Source organism: Sebastes umbrosus, chromosome 16, assembly GCF_015220745.1.
Source record: "Sebastes umbrosus isolate fSebUmb1 chromosome 16, fSebUmb1.pri, whole genome shotgun sequence".
In the NCBI taxonomy this organism is placed as follows: domain Eukaryota; kingdom Metazoa; phylum Chordata; class Actinopteri; order Perciformes; family Sebastidae; genus Sebastes; species Sebastes umbrosus.
The window spans coordinates 16,260,614-16,276,382 of NC_051284.1; the positions used below are offsets into that span (position 1 = coordinate 16,260,614).

A 15,769-nucleotide genomic window follows, 5' to 3' on the forward strand; every position below is an offset into this window, starting at 1 on the left:
TCCTCTCAGTTCCTCTGGAAGGTTGTTCCAGCGGCTGGGAGCGTGAAGGCTGAAAGCAGCATCACTAAATGTTTTTGTTCTGCTTTGAGGAACAACTAAAAGAGAAGAACCGGAGGATCTGAGGGGCCTTCCTGGTTCATAAACCAAAAGCATTTCTGCAAGGTAGTCTGGTGCAAGGCCATGTAATGCCTTATAAACTAATAAAATAATTTAAAAAAACAATACGAAAACTAACAGGTAACCAGTGTAAAGACTTTAAAATAGGCGACAATCACAGGTCATTTCAGAGAGAGAGCGTTCCTATTGGCTGTGCTCCGGCTGGTGGGCGGTGCTTGGTATTTCCTCAACTGATCTCAACATGGCTGCTGGGTCACAAATTTTCAAACTTATGTTATCTGGAGAAATAGTTAGACAGGACGCAGCATCCTCAGCCTACCACAGAGATAAAGAAAGACCAGAGAGATAGGCAAAGGGAAACTACAGCAAAGACAGGGCTCTGACGGAGATAGAGAGATTAAAAAATGTTCATGCATTGCATGTATGCACAGTGTGTGGGCCTGCATGTGTGCATGCAGGTGGTTTGAATGTGGAAAAGAGATGATGGGAGGTTGGGAAGGTCAGAACATGAATGAACAGATGAGGAGTGCTGAGGAAAACATTCAGCTGAGACTTGAGGAGATTGCATTTTGGTCTGTCATGGAAGCAAACTAGTTTAATTACGCACATACTGTTCAAAAGTTTGGACTCATTTGTTCTATTGTTTTGGCCAAAAAAAGAAGAAGAATTATATAGGTAAAACTTCCATTTAGTCGATGTCCCCACAGTGTTGCATGACATGAGAAAATACTGTTATAAAACTTTGATTTTTAATTTTTTTTCCTTTCTAGAAAAGCATAAATGACCCGAGATCAGTGGTTAGATTGAATATGTTTAAACTGTGATTTGTCAGTCTTTAGTATGTTCAGCTGTTATTCCCTGATCCAGCTCCAATAGTGCTAACCCTCCTAAACTAACCTATTTTCATTGTGAAGTTTGAAGAATAGCTCAGCTTGTTAAAAGTTGCATTATTGTGACCTTGACACTGAAAAAAAGAACCTGTTTCTATCTGCACATATTTTGATGCTAAGCTTCCAGTTTCTTTCACCAATGACTGCTGATTTCTTCTATTCTTATTTAACTGTTGCTCAGAGGGATCTTTGTCTCTTTCTGTCCTTTCAATTGTCAGTCTGCTTGAATCATCGTACAGCGTTTTGTTCTCCATCTCCAGCTTTATTTATATAGCACAGTTCACACACAGAGACAATTCAAAGTGCTTTACATAGTCGAATAAAAGCACCAGAATTATATTTAAAAACAATAAAATATTAAAACCAGAATAAATTAAACTAAGACAGAATACAATTTGATTTAAAAATTGGATGAAAAGAAATAAATTACATAAAATGTAGGGATTTCAAAATTAATGCGTTAACGCAAATAAATTTTAACGCCACTAATTTCTTTAACGCATTAATGCAACTTGCGATTTTTAAGGTTGCAGGGGGCTCATACTAGCTTGTCTCAAAGGAGGATAAGTAACGCTCCAAACCTACGCTAAACTTAAAGGAACTGTTTGTAACTTCTTACACGTATAAATCAATCTGGGTCGGTGTCCCATGCGAGCTCGCGCGTGGCTACGCTGTTCAGACTCAGACTCCAACACAAACTACACGGAGGCACCAAAACCGCAAAGTTCTATCTAGTGAAGCCCGTCTGTTAAACAGTGTTTGCCGCGGTTGGAGGACCCAGGGGAGACCGTAGCTTTGGTCTCCAGGGCCGGAGTCTCTGCTGTACTCTGCTCCTCTGCCTGCCTGCTTGCCTTCACTCACACACCGCACGCGTTCCCGCTATTTCATTCCACTCTTAACGTGCATGCGCTACACACTGCAGAAGAGTTAGTAGCTCTGAGAATATCTAGTGAATGTACAGTGGACGTTTGTGCAGAAATAAATGCTGCAGCTCCTCCAGACCAACAGAGGTTTCCCGTGTCTTGTGAAGTGACGGGGCTCCGCAGCGAGAAACGTTATAAAACTCCGGTGTCTCCCCTGTTCCCTCCGGCCGCGGGAGGCTGAGGCAAGAAAAGCCAACACTAGGATCAGCAGTGATTCATGGAGAGACCTTCGTCTGGTCAGCTAACATTACTGACAAGCAGGTGAAATATAGAGTGATATTGTGGTTTTAGCTGACGTGTGTTGCCTCACTGTTTTGATTGATGCTAGTTCATGTCTATTTAGAGCGAGCACAAGCGCGAGCCCGAAACTGACTTTCGTTGATTTAACGGCCACAGGTGTCCCTGTTAACAAGCATTTCTGAAAGTTACAAATAGTCCCTTTAAGTTTACTTTAAATGCAAGAGTAGTAAACTTTGAGTACACAACTAATTTACATCCAAGTTGTATTTTGTACTGCAACTAACTTATGAACTACACCATAAGTGAACTTACATGTATACTGTTAGTTTACTAGTTATATACTTGTAGCCCACTTTTTATTAGAAATAAACACAGACTGGGAATAAAGTGGTTAATGACACTATTGTGTTAAAGTAAAGCAGTGAGCTTGTGGGTAATATTTCGATGCAGCCAATAAAACAAAAGTCTGTAACTCTCAGGAAACTGAACCTGTCAGCTGTTTTTTTTTCAGTCAGGAAGCGAGAGAGGCGATGCGGAAGATAATAAGCTTTGTACAGTTGTGTGAGTGCGCCGGCGCGCTTGTGTGTGTAAAGCGCGTAAAAGCACCACCTCCAGCAGCAGAGAGGGGTTCCCCTTTCCAGCAGCTTTACGCGCAGAGAAGAGAGTCTGACACAAGCTTTTCATGTGTCAAAAAACGGACAACAAGCAACGAGGAAGTACCGCAGAGAAAACGACTGAACACTGAACTTTTCTTAAAGTGAAATGACCAGATTTTGAAGGTTAAATTGAACGCACCTCTCTCTTCGTGCGCTCTCACGGCGGATTTAATGCCCAAAGAGAGCAGGAGAAAGAGCTCCAAGGACATCTGGCTCTCCGGGAAGGTTTGCGATGATCTCGTCTCTCAGAAAGCCGCTCAAACAACCGGAGGAGCTCGGCCGACTGTGATGATGGATGCTCCCCGGGTACCGCAGGTCACCATCACCCCGGAGGCAGGCGGCTCCTCCCGGGAGATGCAGCAGGAGGACTGGGATGATCCTGTGGACGGCACGCTGCGCAGGAAGCTGTCCAACTCCTCCATCTCCTCCACGGGCTCCTCTGTTGTGGAGTCCGAGGATGATTTACTCAGCGACAACGAGAGCAAAAGCAAAGGCATCATCACTTTGGAGCACCTGGTGGACGCTGGAGAGGTGAGTAGATATAAAGATCAGGACTTCAAGAGGGGCATTAAAGGTCCCATATTATAAAAAAGTGAGATTTTAATGTTTTTTTTTATGATAAAGCAGGCTTCAGTCCTATATAAATACTCAATCCACAGGGAAATACACACAGCCCCGTATTCAGAAACTCTGCATTTGAAACAAGCTGTCAGGATTTCTGTCCATTTGTGATGTCACAAATATACAATATTTAGACCTTTTACACAGATTTAAACGTAAACATTCAAAATGTGCCCCAGTTTAATTCTTTTTTGCAGTGTATGTTAATGTCATCAGCTGACAGGAAGTACACATGGACCCAAGCTGTTGCCTAGCAACGCAATTCTGTTGCAATTTAGTTGCAATTCCGTCGAAATGTGCTAAAACGGAACGTTTAAGACAGGAGGGTAAATACAGGCATATTCAGGCCGACAGTATGAGGGAAATGAAGTTTTTTTTTAACATTACAGCATGTAAACATGTTCTAGTAGAAACACAAAATACAAGTATGAACCTGAAAATGAGCAGGATATGGGACCTTTAAGGTTCCTTAGTTTGAGTTTTCATGGGTCACTTGCAGGGTCCCTTGCAGGAATAGTTTATGATATGTCCCAGTTACATTGTATAAAATAATTCAAAATAATCTGTTCCATCCCTGTATACATTAATATTATATAATGCATGACTAAATCAACTACAGGTCGTCCTAAATGGAAGTTATTTCTTGTCATATATGCACAACAGTTACAGTGCAGCTGAGACTCCCTCCAACAATGCTCATACAAATATGCATAAAAAAAAAAGAAAATCCCACAATTAAAAATGAGAATATAAAGACAAAAAATAGTGCAGAAGTTACAAAATATAAAGTAATTTGTTGCAGACAGGTGTACAGCAATTGCAAAATGAAATAATGTAAAAAGGTTGTGCAGTAAATATAAATGAGAATCGACCGGATGTTTACTGACATAAAAAATCTCACTTTGCCATCTCTGACCTCCTGTCTGTATCTGCTATAATTACCCACAAGTTACAGTAAAGAGCTGATGTTTTGAAAAAAAGAAACAGTGAAGCAGAGCAGGACACAAACAACCTGCAAACTACTTCCTCACAGAGGACCTCTGGGATCTGTGACTGCAAAGAGAGAGGAGACAATTACTGTTTTGTATTTCCTCAGTTAGTTTAGTTGAAGTCCCATAATCATGTCTTACAAGTGCAGCAAAAACTTTTTTTTTTTTCATGGGACATTAGTCACTTCTTCATTTCACAAGTTATTTTTGTATCTGTTCTGCACTTGAGATCTGGGAAATCTCAGTTGTCAGATGTACCGGCGGTCAGAGTTGAGCTGCTTAAGATCAAGAAAGATTAAACAACCTTGAGATCTCTGCGAGAGAGAGCGCAGGATAATCGTTGAGGAAATGTGATTGTCCCCATTGAAATCTCATCATCTCTCCTTATGTTTAATGGCTGATCAGAGCCTTTCACATCACCTTAACGATCCCACGCACTGCTGTATGACCACAAAAAAGCTGCTGATGACCTTTGCCGTGTGGCAAAGTGACACATCATTTTGTTTACTGCAAATTATCTTAAAAGGCCACGTAGTGCAAATGAATTCATGATAAAAGACACAGCTTCATGTCATTTTTTTAGTGGCATCTTTTAAAATGATAATACTTTTTTTAGCACAGGCTATGGAGTGGATAACTCCTGCACATGTTATGCACATTAATAATAGTAATAATGTTAAATGTCAGATCATGTTTTGGAACTGTAAGTCCTGACCTTTATCACTGTGCGTCCCTCCTTCAGCACACACATACACACTATAGCGTTGAGGGATCGGTCTTTACTTCAGTAGACGCTGAGGGTGGAAATTTGTTTGACATTCTTGGCTGATAAAGCTTTTACCCGGGCGTGTGCACGCAAATAGTGCAGTTTTATACCTCTCAGATGCACAAATTCTGATATTCTACATTCAGATTTGAACACATGTTTTTGCAACTGTTACTCGCCAGAACATAATCTGCTTCTTGTCTACACTGTCAGCACATTACACACAGGTTCGTTGGCTGTGTGTGTGTGTGTGTGTGTTTTAATGGTGCACTTCTCTTTGCCGTCTCCATACAAGGTCTGTAGCTGTCACTTTACTTTAAACAGACTGAATACACATGGCCTGTTGAGCCTGTGTTTGTGTGTGTGTGAGAGAGAGAGAGAGAGTAGTTAATCAGGTGAGGCTCAGTGTGAAAGCTTTATCAAATAAAAGTCTATTCTGGCTCTTTATTGGCTCTTTAAGGCATCATAACGTCTAATGGAAACATGTTGGTGGTGTCACCTCTGAAAATAACCACTTTAGTGCTTTTGCCCCTTCAGCCCACACACACACACACACCCATACAAACCCACACACACACACACAGCACAGGCTAACATGTCATTGTGTAATGATGTTTTTCTGTGGTCAATAGCCAGTTTGAGCCATGGCCTTTGACATTTAGAACCACTTCAGGAAGTCTTGTTTCTTAGCGTTTGCTAGTTCACACTTTGAAGCGTGTATAATAGAGATTAAAGCTGCAGTGGGTAGAAATGGAGCAAATGAGATTAAAAAAAGGTTATTTTTATAAAACGGTCACTATATCCTGACAGTAGTGCATGAGACAGGTAATCTGAAAAAAAAATCATGTGCCTCTGTGTCCTCCGGTGTCCTATGGTGCTCCTAATGGCATCTGTAAGATTTTACAGACCGGAGGAAAACAACCAATCAGAGCCGAGCTGGAGTCTTGCCGTCTATAAGCAGCCGTCAATAATTCGCAAACTCCGATCAAACGGTCAAACTAGGCGGCACTGATCAAATATGAATTAATATTCTGTTACTGTAATGCCTATTTCTCACCTCAAATGTTTTCAGAAACATCTTGAAGTGTACTGTTTAGCTGTAAGTTTGTGACACCAAGCACTGCCCACCAGCCGGAGCACAGCCAATAGGAACGCTTTCTCTCTGTAATGACCTGTGATTGGCCAGTCTCCCATCCCGGGCTAGCTTTTTTAAAGCCTGAAAACAGAGCCACGAGGAGGTGATGAAGTCTAGTTTTCGCTCAGAACACTTTAATTACAATATGCTGAAAGGTTATTATGGAATTTTTGCCCAATGATGCCAAAAATATATATTGCCTACTGCAGGTTTAATCTGCACAGCAAAGTGCTTTTTTAATGGAAATGCAGCAGAGGAGAGGAAACAGACACACAGGTGGACAAACAGGCTCGTCATAATGTGATCGTCTCGCAGTGGTTTACATCCCATCAGCACTTCAAGATGACAAGTATTAACACGGAAGGCGTGAGTTATAATGGTTCGGCTGAGTGAGTCACATCTCATGTCTCACCGATTGTTCTCCTCACACCTTGAAAATGCATTATTGCTTTCAAAGTTTGCTTTCAGTGGTCTGTATTGCTCATGATGAATACTCAGACTGTTCATATCAGCGTGGTGATCTGTCAGCTAGTTTGTCACACATACACACACACATGCACACACACACACACACACACACACACAGACAACAGGCCCCGTGTTACCAAGAAAAGGTGTGTCTGTCTGACAGCAGAAAGCAAAGTGTTGAAGAAACCGCTCAGATAGCAAACAATAGGTTCCCTTTAATTTGTGGGAGTAAATAAAACTGTGCATCTTTGTGTTAAGTAGTGGTGGAAAGTAAATATGTACATTTACTAACGTTCTGTACTTAAAGCAGCAGTGGGTAGAAATGGAGCAAATATGATTAATAGAAAAGTCACTATATCCTGACGGTAGTGTATGAGACAGGTAATCTGAAAAAAAAATCATGTTCCTCTGTGTCCTCCGGTGCTCCTAACAGAATCTGCAAGATTTCACAGACCAGAGGAAAACAACCAATCGAGCTGGAGTCTGTCGTCTCTGAGCAGCTGTCAATAACTCGCAAGCGGTCAAACGGTCAAACTAGGCAGCGCTGATCAAATGTGAATCAAAATTCTGTTACTGTTATGCCTATTTCTCTTCTCAAATGTTTTCACAAACATCTTGTAGTGTACTGTTTAGCTGTAAAATGAGAAAGTTTGTGACCCAGCAGCCATGTTGAGATCAGTTGAGGAAATACCAAGCACCGCCCACCAGCCGGAGCAAACTTCCTCATTTTACAGCTAAACAGAACACTACAAGATGTTGTAGTAGAGGCGGATGATCCTGAGGCACATGGGAAAAGAACAGTTGATGTCAGGATCCAAAACAACACGAGGAATAGTGCTCCGCAAACATAAAACTAGAGGCTTGCAGCTTGAGAAGTTACCTCGGAGACGATGATCTGGCAGCAGATGTGTGAAGAGCCGGGGTTGAAATACTGCGAGGCTGATAAACTGATGAGAGGCAGGTGAGCAAACTGGGAGGGGCGATGTGGCGATTGATGGCAGGTGAGCAGATATCCAGGAGCCAGGAGAGTGTGTGGCAGGACAGGAAGGACACACACAAACACAGAGACACAAACAGGGGACACGGCAGGACATGAAGGACACAGAGAAACACATGAGACAGACAGGGGAACACGTTCTCATCCCACACTAGTCACATACCGCTGCTTTGTCACGTCCCTTCTCTCTTAATTTTTGGCATCAAAACCACTATAGGCGTTGGCGTAAATAGTAAATGGACTTGCATTGGAATAGATCCTTTCTAGTCTTCAGACCACTCAAAGCGCTTTACACTACATGTCAACATTAACACTGACATTCATACACTGATGGCAGAGGCTGCCATGCAAGGTGCCAACTTTGCCCATCAGGATCTAATCTAAATGCTCATTCACACCCCGATGGCTCAGCAGCTTGCCACAGCCGCCCTTTAGGATTAGGCAGCAAAACCGCTATAGTTATGTTTAGGAAAGAACATCATGGTTGGGCTTAAAACTACCACTTTGTGAACACGGGAGAGGCACAAACAGCTGATTGTATTGTCACACACGGGACATAAAAAGCGGTCTCCTGGACGAAAGGCTTGTGGCGCTGAAGGGTGCCGCGCGCGGCGGTACCGAACGCCGACTGCCGTAAAAAAAAAACTCAGAATTTGAAGCCCTGGGAACGAGAATGTGACACCCAACCATTTTGGCTTTTGATGCCTCATAATAACAGTGTGTAATTGAAGGTTAGGTAGGAGTTGTCAGCAGTTCAAGGCCCAAAGAGGTCAAATGATCCAGTATTTTACTAGGTTACGTATCGGAATGATGCACTCTGATTCATTCAGTAAGCAGACCTGTTATTTCTGATTGTTATCAGTACAAACTCTTCTGGTTTCTGTCGTCAAGGCTGGCTGGGAGAGCATGCTGTGAACTACATGAAGTTTCAATGTCAAACTATGTGTAAAATAGAAATATTGGCTGTGTGGAGCTGCAGGGTTGTTATGTTTACATCAAAACTCAGAGATCAGATCCAAGTTTCCATTCCCTTTCAGTCCGTGGATAAAACTCCAGACATCTATTATATTATATTATTCTCTTCTGTATGTAATCAACCGGTAATATGCTGAAAATATTCATGAGACAGTAACTCACTGTATTTTCTGCGTTAATTGACCAGCCAGTAAAGTTAATAAGCAATAAAGCAAATGCTCTTTTGGAAGTCTCACACCTTCACAGTGCGATATTATCAGTAAACAAGTAGCACTACAGTAAGTGAAGCATATCACCTGACATTTAGCAGAGACTTGGCTGGCTGCTGCAGAGCTTTGTGTTTCACTAACACGAGTCCCTGTTTCATTTCCTGTTTCAATCAGAGCACGCAGAACAAAATGACCTCTCCAAAGTCTAAAGATAGGATCTAAGAACATGTACTGCTTTTCCTCTCCAACGCCTGGGACTTTGTGGATTCTCTGTATTTTTACTAAGAAGTATATTTCAGATGATTGTATAGAAGGAAGAGTGTATTATTTGAGATGTGGTCAGTTTTCTTAGAGGGAATAAAACAGGCAGTTCTCCACAAGTGTGAAGAGCTACTGAGTCTGTGAAATACGCAAGCTGTTACTGTGTTTTTCTGTGTGTGTGAGTGTGTGTGAGTGTGTGTGTGCACAATGAGAGACGAGGAGAAAGCGAGGGTGGTATAAGTAGAGTCCTTAAACAAACAACCACGAAAACATCTCTGCCAAGAGAAGATAATTCACCCGTCAGTCATCTATTTTTTTTGTTGTTGTTCAGGATTCAGTGCAAACTTTGATTTGTTGCAAACAAAGAAGTGAGAGGGAGTTGAGAGGCCGGCAGCAAGGACAGTGTCACCTTTTATGATTTGGAGTTAAACCTTTAGATTTTTTAGATGACAAATGATGCATGCACTAAATGTTTTAGAGGCAGCGTGATATTTGTCATCGCATTTTTGTTTTTTAACTAATTTTGAATCATTTTGGATAATTTTTCCTGCATCAAATCAACGTCTATGGTTGTTGCTTAAGATATTAATCCTGGTTTGAAAATAGTTTTTTGTTAAAAGTCAAATATTGTTCTCCCAAATGTTGGTGTGCACTTTTCTACAAGCAAGAATTAAAGCCCATCACCGCTACACCAAGCTGGAGATGCTGAACAGAGATTTTGAGTGCCGATAAGAGTTTCCACAGAAATGGCATTTAACTGACCTACATTGGAGGTTTCACACATACAGACTTACTGGGTACAGTTGCTTATTCGATCAGATTTCTATTCAGGCCATGTAGGGTGGACCGAGGTCGGCACTTCTTCCTGTTCTCAGATCAGGAACACAGATACACCCACGATTCTGTTATATGATATTTATTTCTGTTTGTTTTCTTGCCCTCCAGAGCAAGCCGTGGCGGAAGTTGAAGACGATCGTCAACTGGCCCTTCAGTGTTACGCCGAGACGAAAACTGAACTGGGTTCAGCTAGCCGGGCATAAAGGTATGATGTGTTCAGATCATTGTTGTGGTGTTTAATCTTTCTGGCAGCTTTTCGGAATAAAAAAAGGGACGAAAAAACATTATCGCCACGCCGACAGGTATTAAAACACTTCTGTCATGGATGACTGACCTTAGAGCTGTTGGTTTCCTTTAATAATAATCTCCCTGCAGCAGACAAACACTGAATGTCACTGGAAGTTACAGTCATTTCCAGCATGCAGGCACATTTCTGGGCAGTCTAACAAAATCAGGGCTTATATCTTTAAATGTCTGGATTTTCTCATCCCTCCTGTTTGTGGCAAGGAGGGTGAAAAGAGGAGATGTTACGCGTCATCAATGCGTCATATCTTTGGTGTACAACACATGCGCAGTAAAACCTGGTCTGCACTCGCCAAAACTGAGCCAATAGCAACGCACGGCCGCAGCTCCAGTTACACTGCACATGTGTCATACCCTCAAAGCTCAACACCGCGTCCCAGCCTCTTTCAATAGGCCTTGGTTTGTGAAGCATCGCTCTTCATCTCATCATCTCAGGTAACTTCAAAGCAGCGGACAAGGGCAACATCCTGAAGAAGTTCTCGGAGAACGAGATGCGGTGCTTCGAGAAGCTGAGGGACGACGTGCTGCTCCCATTCGTGCCCGGTTACCATGGCACCGTGGAGAAAGACGGAGAGTCTTTCCTACATATGACTGACCTGCTGGCGAACTTTGACCTTCCCAATGTCATGGACTGCAAGATGGGAGTGAGGTAAGGAAGTAAGGTGTTCGTTTAATCACTTATAACAGATATTCAGGCATCTATTTTAAATTATAACCCTATTTCATTTACATACATGTCAAATAGTCTTTCTGCCGCACTAATTTGAAATGATAATGTCAGATAATTTCCTTGTTTGTTTATGTATTTGATGTTTGTGTTAATACTTAATGCTCCGCTGCAATGGATTAATGAGACGTGCAGCCTGGTGACAGTATGTGGCGCCTAAAGCGTTTTTGCTCTACAAGGGAACACCTGTTGTAACTGCAGGCTATATGCTTGGCTTCCTGCCACAACGGGCGGGGTGCCTCGCTGCATCACATGCACAGGCACAAATACACACACACACACACACACACACAGACACACACTGTATATGCATGAATGCACACATGAATGTATACATGCACTTGCTCATGCATGCACAGACGAGAACTTAATTTCTGTTTCAACATACCCATGTGCACTAAACTTACAGACACACACTTGAACAAATTGTTTTATTGTCTACTAAGTGTGTATGTGTGTGTGTCTGCATTTCTGAGGTTACACAAACACACGCACGCACACAGACACAAACACACACACACACACACTCAGGGTGTCCCTGGAGACTCCCCTTTGTCAAAAACACTCACAACCACAAAGTTGCAAAACCGCTACGTTGCACGAACACACACTCAGACTTTCACACAGTTGCACGTTGGAGTCTCCTCTCAGCTTCCTTCTTCAGCACAGAGGAAGTGAACTGTGAACAAACTGAAACTGAAATTTACATCTGTTTGCACACAAGTGTCTGGTATGAAGTGTGCATGTGCTGCTCTACTGTTCACCAGCAGAATTTAATACTTATACAGCATGTTACTGTCGGCTGAGCGGCTCAGTCATGGCGTTTTTGTTGCACTGGTCACCTTCTCTGCGTGAGTGAACGCCATTAGAAAAGAGCTGATCTCAAAGAGTCCTCCCTTTGTAGGATAACTGTGTATCTTACATCTTAATAACTGTGAATGTAAGACAAACCCTGAAAGTAAACAAACTGTATTTACCTACATGCAGAGAACACAGTAGTCTGTAAACATGCAGCTCCTGCACCTGAAGGCCTTGTTCCCCCCTGCTGTTTCAGGACGTACTTGGAAGAGGACCTCGTCCGGGCGCGGGAGCGGCCCAAGCCGAGGGAAGACCTGTACAAGAAAATGATGGAGGTGGACAGCGAAGGCCCGACTCCCCAGGAGCATTCCCAACGAGGTGTCACCAAGCCGCGCTACATGCAGTGGAGGGAGACCATGAGCTCAACCCACACCCTGGGCTTCAGGATAGAAGGGATCAAGGTAGAAAATACACGTATAGAGTTGAACAAGACACTGCCATAATAAAGAATAAATCTGTAAAAGAATAATAAAACAAATGTGGAAATATAAAGATGTATAAATAAAATAATATATAACTAAATAAATAAATGTGGAGATATGAGGAATAAATAAAATGATAAATAAATGTGGAAATATGAGGAATAAATAAAATAATATAAGTAAATAAATAAATGTGAAAATATAATGAGGAATAAATAAAATAATCTAAGTAAATAAATAAATGTGAAAATATAAAGATGACTATATAAAACTCTATATAAGTAAATAAATTAATGTGTAAATATAAAGAGGAATAAATAAAATGATATATAATAAATAAATAAATGTGTAAATATAAAGAGGAATAAATAAAATGATATATAATAAATAAATAAATGTGTAAATATAAAGAGGAATAAATAAAAGAATACATAAGTAAATAAATAAATGTGTAAATATAAAGAGGAATAAATAACAGAATGAATAAGTAGATACAAAATTTAAAAATATAAAGAAAAAAATATTATTATAAATAATATATTTCTATATTTATTTATTTATTTATTTACTTATTAATTCTTGTATTCATTCATCTTTATATTTACGCATTTATTTTCTTATTCTTATACAGATGTATTCTTTATTATGGCACTCGTATGAAGCACTTAAGTGGCCAAAAATAACTTTTAATTAAATTAAATTATGGAAGAATGGACATAAATTCAGTCCAACCACAGGTCAAAAATAAATTTAATTGTGCGATATTTCCTCTCTTTTAGAAATGTGACGGTACGTGTCGGACTGACTTCAAGAAAACCAGATCGAAGCAGGATGTCATCCAGGTGTTCAGGGACTTTGTCGGAGGAAACGTCAACATCATGGTACGTGGCAACGAGTTCGCTTCTGCACACATTATATATACTGTTTATTCATGCATGTGGACACACACAGAACATACTTTACTGAGCATATATACAAGGCAGTCTCTCACAGGGATTACCTGAAACAGGTTGGGGACAGTCTGGTGATGAATGCAAACAGCTTTGAAGTGTTTGAACTGCACATAGCAAATATACACTGCAAGTTAATGCTGTTTGAGTTTTCTAGTATGTTGTGTACACATATATATATATACATATATATACATACTGTATATATACACTGTTTCGACACCCTTTTTACTTTACAACTCTTCTAATTCATGGATTCAGTTTAAAACATATTAAATTAAATCACAGGCTTCGGATAATGTTATGATCCGCCCGTCACTGTTTTTTTTTTCTTGAAACACAGAAGTCTTACCTGAGCAGACTGACGGAGATCCAGCAGGCCCTGAAGATGTCCGAGTTCTTCAAGCAACACGAGGTGATGACTGATCTAAACATGAGAAAAACAAACATAAAGCACTCTTTAAATGAAGTGTTGCAGCAGGAACTTCATCTGAAACTTTACTTTAGGGATTGAACACCATTTCTCCAAAAGATATTCTCGCATTTTGATGATTAGGTGGAGAGCGCTGTCTAACACGTTGGTCAAAAATGACTTTTAGCAAACTATTTCAACTGTTTATCCTTCACTTTTAACTAAACTGTTTAGAACTAAGCATGGATGGATGAATAGAAGGAGACCTAAAAGCAAAAGCTAATATGAAACCCTTATTGTTTTGTTTTTTTGCAGGTCATCGGCAGCTCTCTCCTCTTTATCCACGACCACACGAGCACTGCACAGGTCTGGATCATTGACTTTGGCAAGACCACGGCGTTACCAGAGGGCCAGACGTTAAACCACGACATTCCCTGGCAGGAAGGCAACCGGGAGGACGGCTACCTGTGGGGGCTGGAAAGTCTCATCCACACTCTGGAGTCTGTAAGCAACGAAGTGACGAACGAAGAAAGCTCAGTTACCAAAGAAAATATAACTACAGAAACAGATGGTCAGTGACCTTTGACCTGTAGCTCGGTGAAAGGAAGTCAAACTATTTTAATGGACACCACAGAGAGGTTGATTTGCTTTGGGTGCTCGATGATAATAAAAAACATTTTGTGTGAGGAGCTTCATAAAGTCACTGACAGAGGAGACAATGAACAGAGAGAAGCAGAGAATTTGTCACTAGTTGCTGAACGATTGAGCAAATGAACTGACACTAACTCAACTTCCTACTAAATGAACAGAAGTGAAAGTGTAGGGATTCTGCATTTCAGTTTCAGGGACACGTGAAGGAAATACTCAGTCCTCCTTATTGCCATTTAACCCTCAGCATAATATTAAAGGGCAGTATGAAACTCACAGACCTCCGTCATATAACTACAACATATAATACTGCATACTGTGTAATGATTAGAGTGTATTATCTGCGTTACTGTTCTGACAAACTCTTTTATTACTTTTCTTTCACTGATTTTATTCCTGTAATCAAACTTGTAATTATTTCAATTTCTTTGTTAGAGCACATTTGTTTATGAGGGGTGGAAGTAATGGAAATTGGAGGTGATGGAAAGGCGTGTGATTTGACTAAATTAAGCCGGAAAAATGGATGTGAAAGGAAAAATGGAGAGATGAGTCATCAAGTGAGTAGGGCTGTGTTTTGGCAAGAATCTGGCGATACGATACGTATCATGATACAGGGGTTACGATTCAATATATCGCGATATTACTGTAAGCAAGGCGATATATTGTAAATTGTTTTAATCTAATTTAAGGAAAACTGTCGTATAAAGAACACACCACCTTATGCATAAAATCTGAGTAACTTTGTAATTTTTTAAGCAATCATAACAGTTGGATCTGCATTTATCACACTCCTGTAACATCCAACATCACAGCACTACTTTTAAACTATTAATTAAAAATCAATACAGCGTTTTTGAGAATCGATACGGTATCACGAAATGTAATATCGTGATACTCGAAATTTTCTTACACCCCTACAAGGGATTTGATTCATTTAAAGCCGATTTGACAAAAACAGTCGCGATATGATGAAAGCGGAGCCATGTTTCATCATTTTTCCCATCTTACATTCATCATTCACAACACAAAATTGCCATTTATCACTTAAGGAAAGTGGCCTCAAGATGATAAAGGGCAATTTTGTGTTCTGAATGATGAATGCAAGACGGGAGAAATCATGAAACATGGCTCCGTTTTCATCATATCACGACAGTTTTAGTCAAATCGTCTTTAAATTAATTCAATCACTTGATAATTTATCACTCCATTTTTCATTTCACATCCATTTTGACGGCTTTCTCTTTCAAATCACATGCATTTATATACATTTTTGTTACTTCCACCCCTCAGAGTCTTGGTCCGTGATGTTGGTGCATATGAAATGAATGAAAATGTCTATGGAATTAAAAAGGGCAAATACTGTTA

General features: G+C 40.6%; 1 protein-coding gene across 1 annotated transcript; it reads left to right on the plus strand.

The window, feature by feature from the left end:
• The first annotated feature begins 2,697 nt into the window (after positions 1 to 2,697).
• On the plus strand, positions 2,698 to 15,769 carry itpka (inositol-trisphosphate 3-kinase A). Its single transcript, XM_037747132.1, has 7 exons — positions 2,698 to 3,357; positions 10,193 to 10,289; positions 10,823 to 11,036; positions 12,169 to 12,373; positions 13,174 to 13,275; positions 13,688 to 13,759; positions 14,072 to 15,769. The coding sequence occupies exons 1-7, from the start codon at positions 2,998 to 3,000 to the stop codon at positions 14,333 to 14,335; spliced, it is 1,314 nt and encodes a 437-aa protein (XP_037603060.1). The 5' UTR covers positions 2,698 to 2,997; the 3' UTR covers positions 14,336 to 15,769.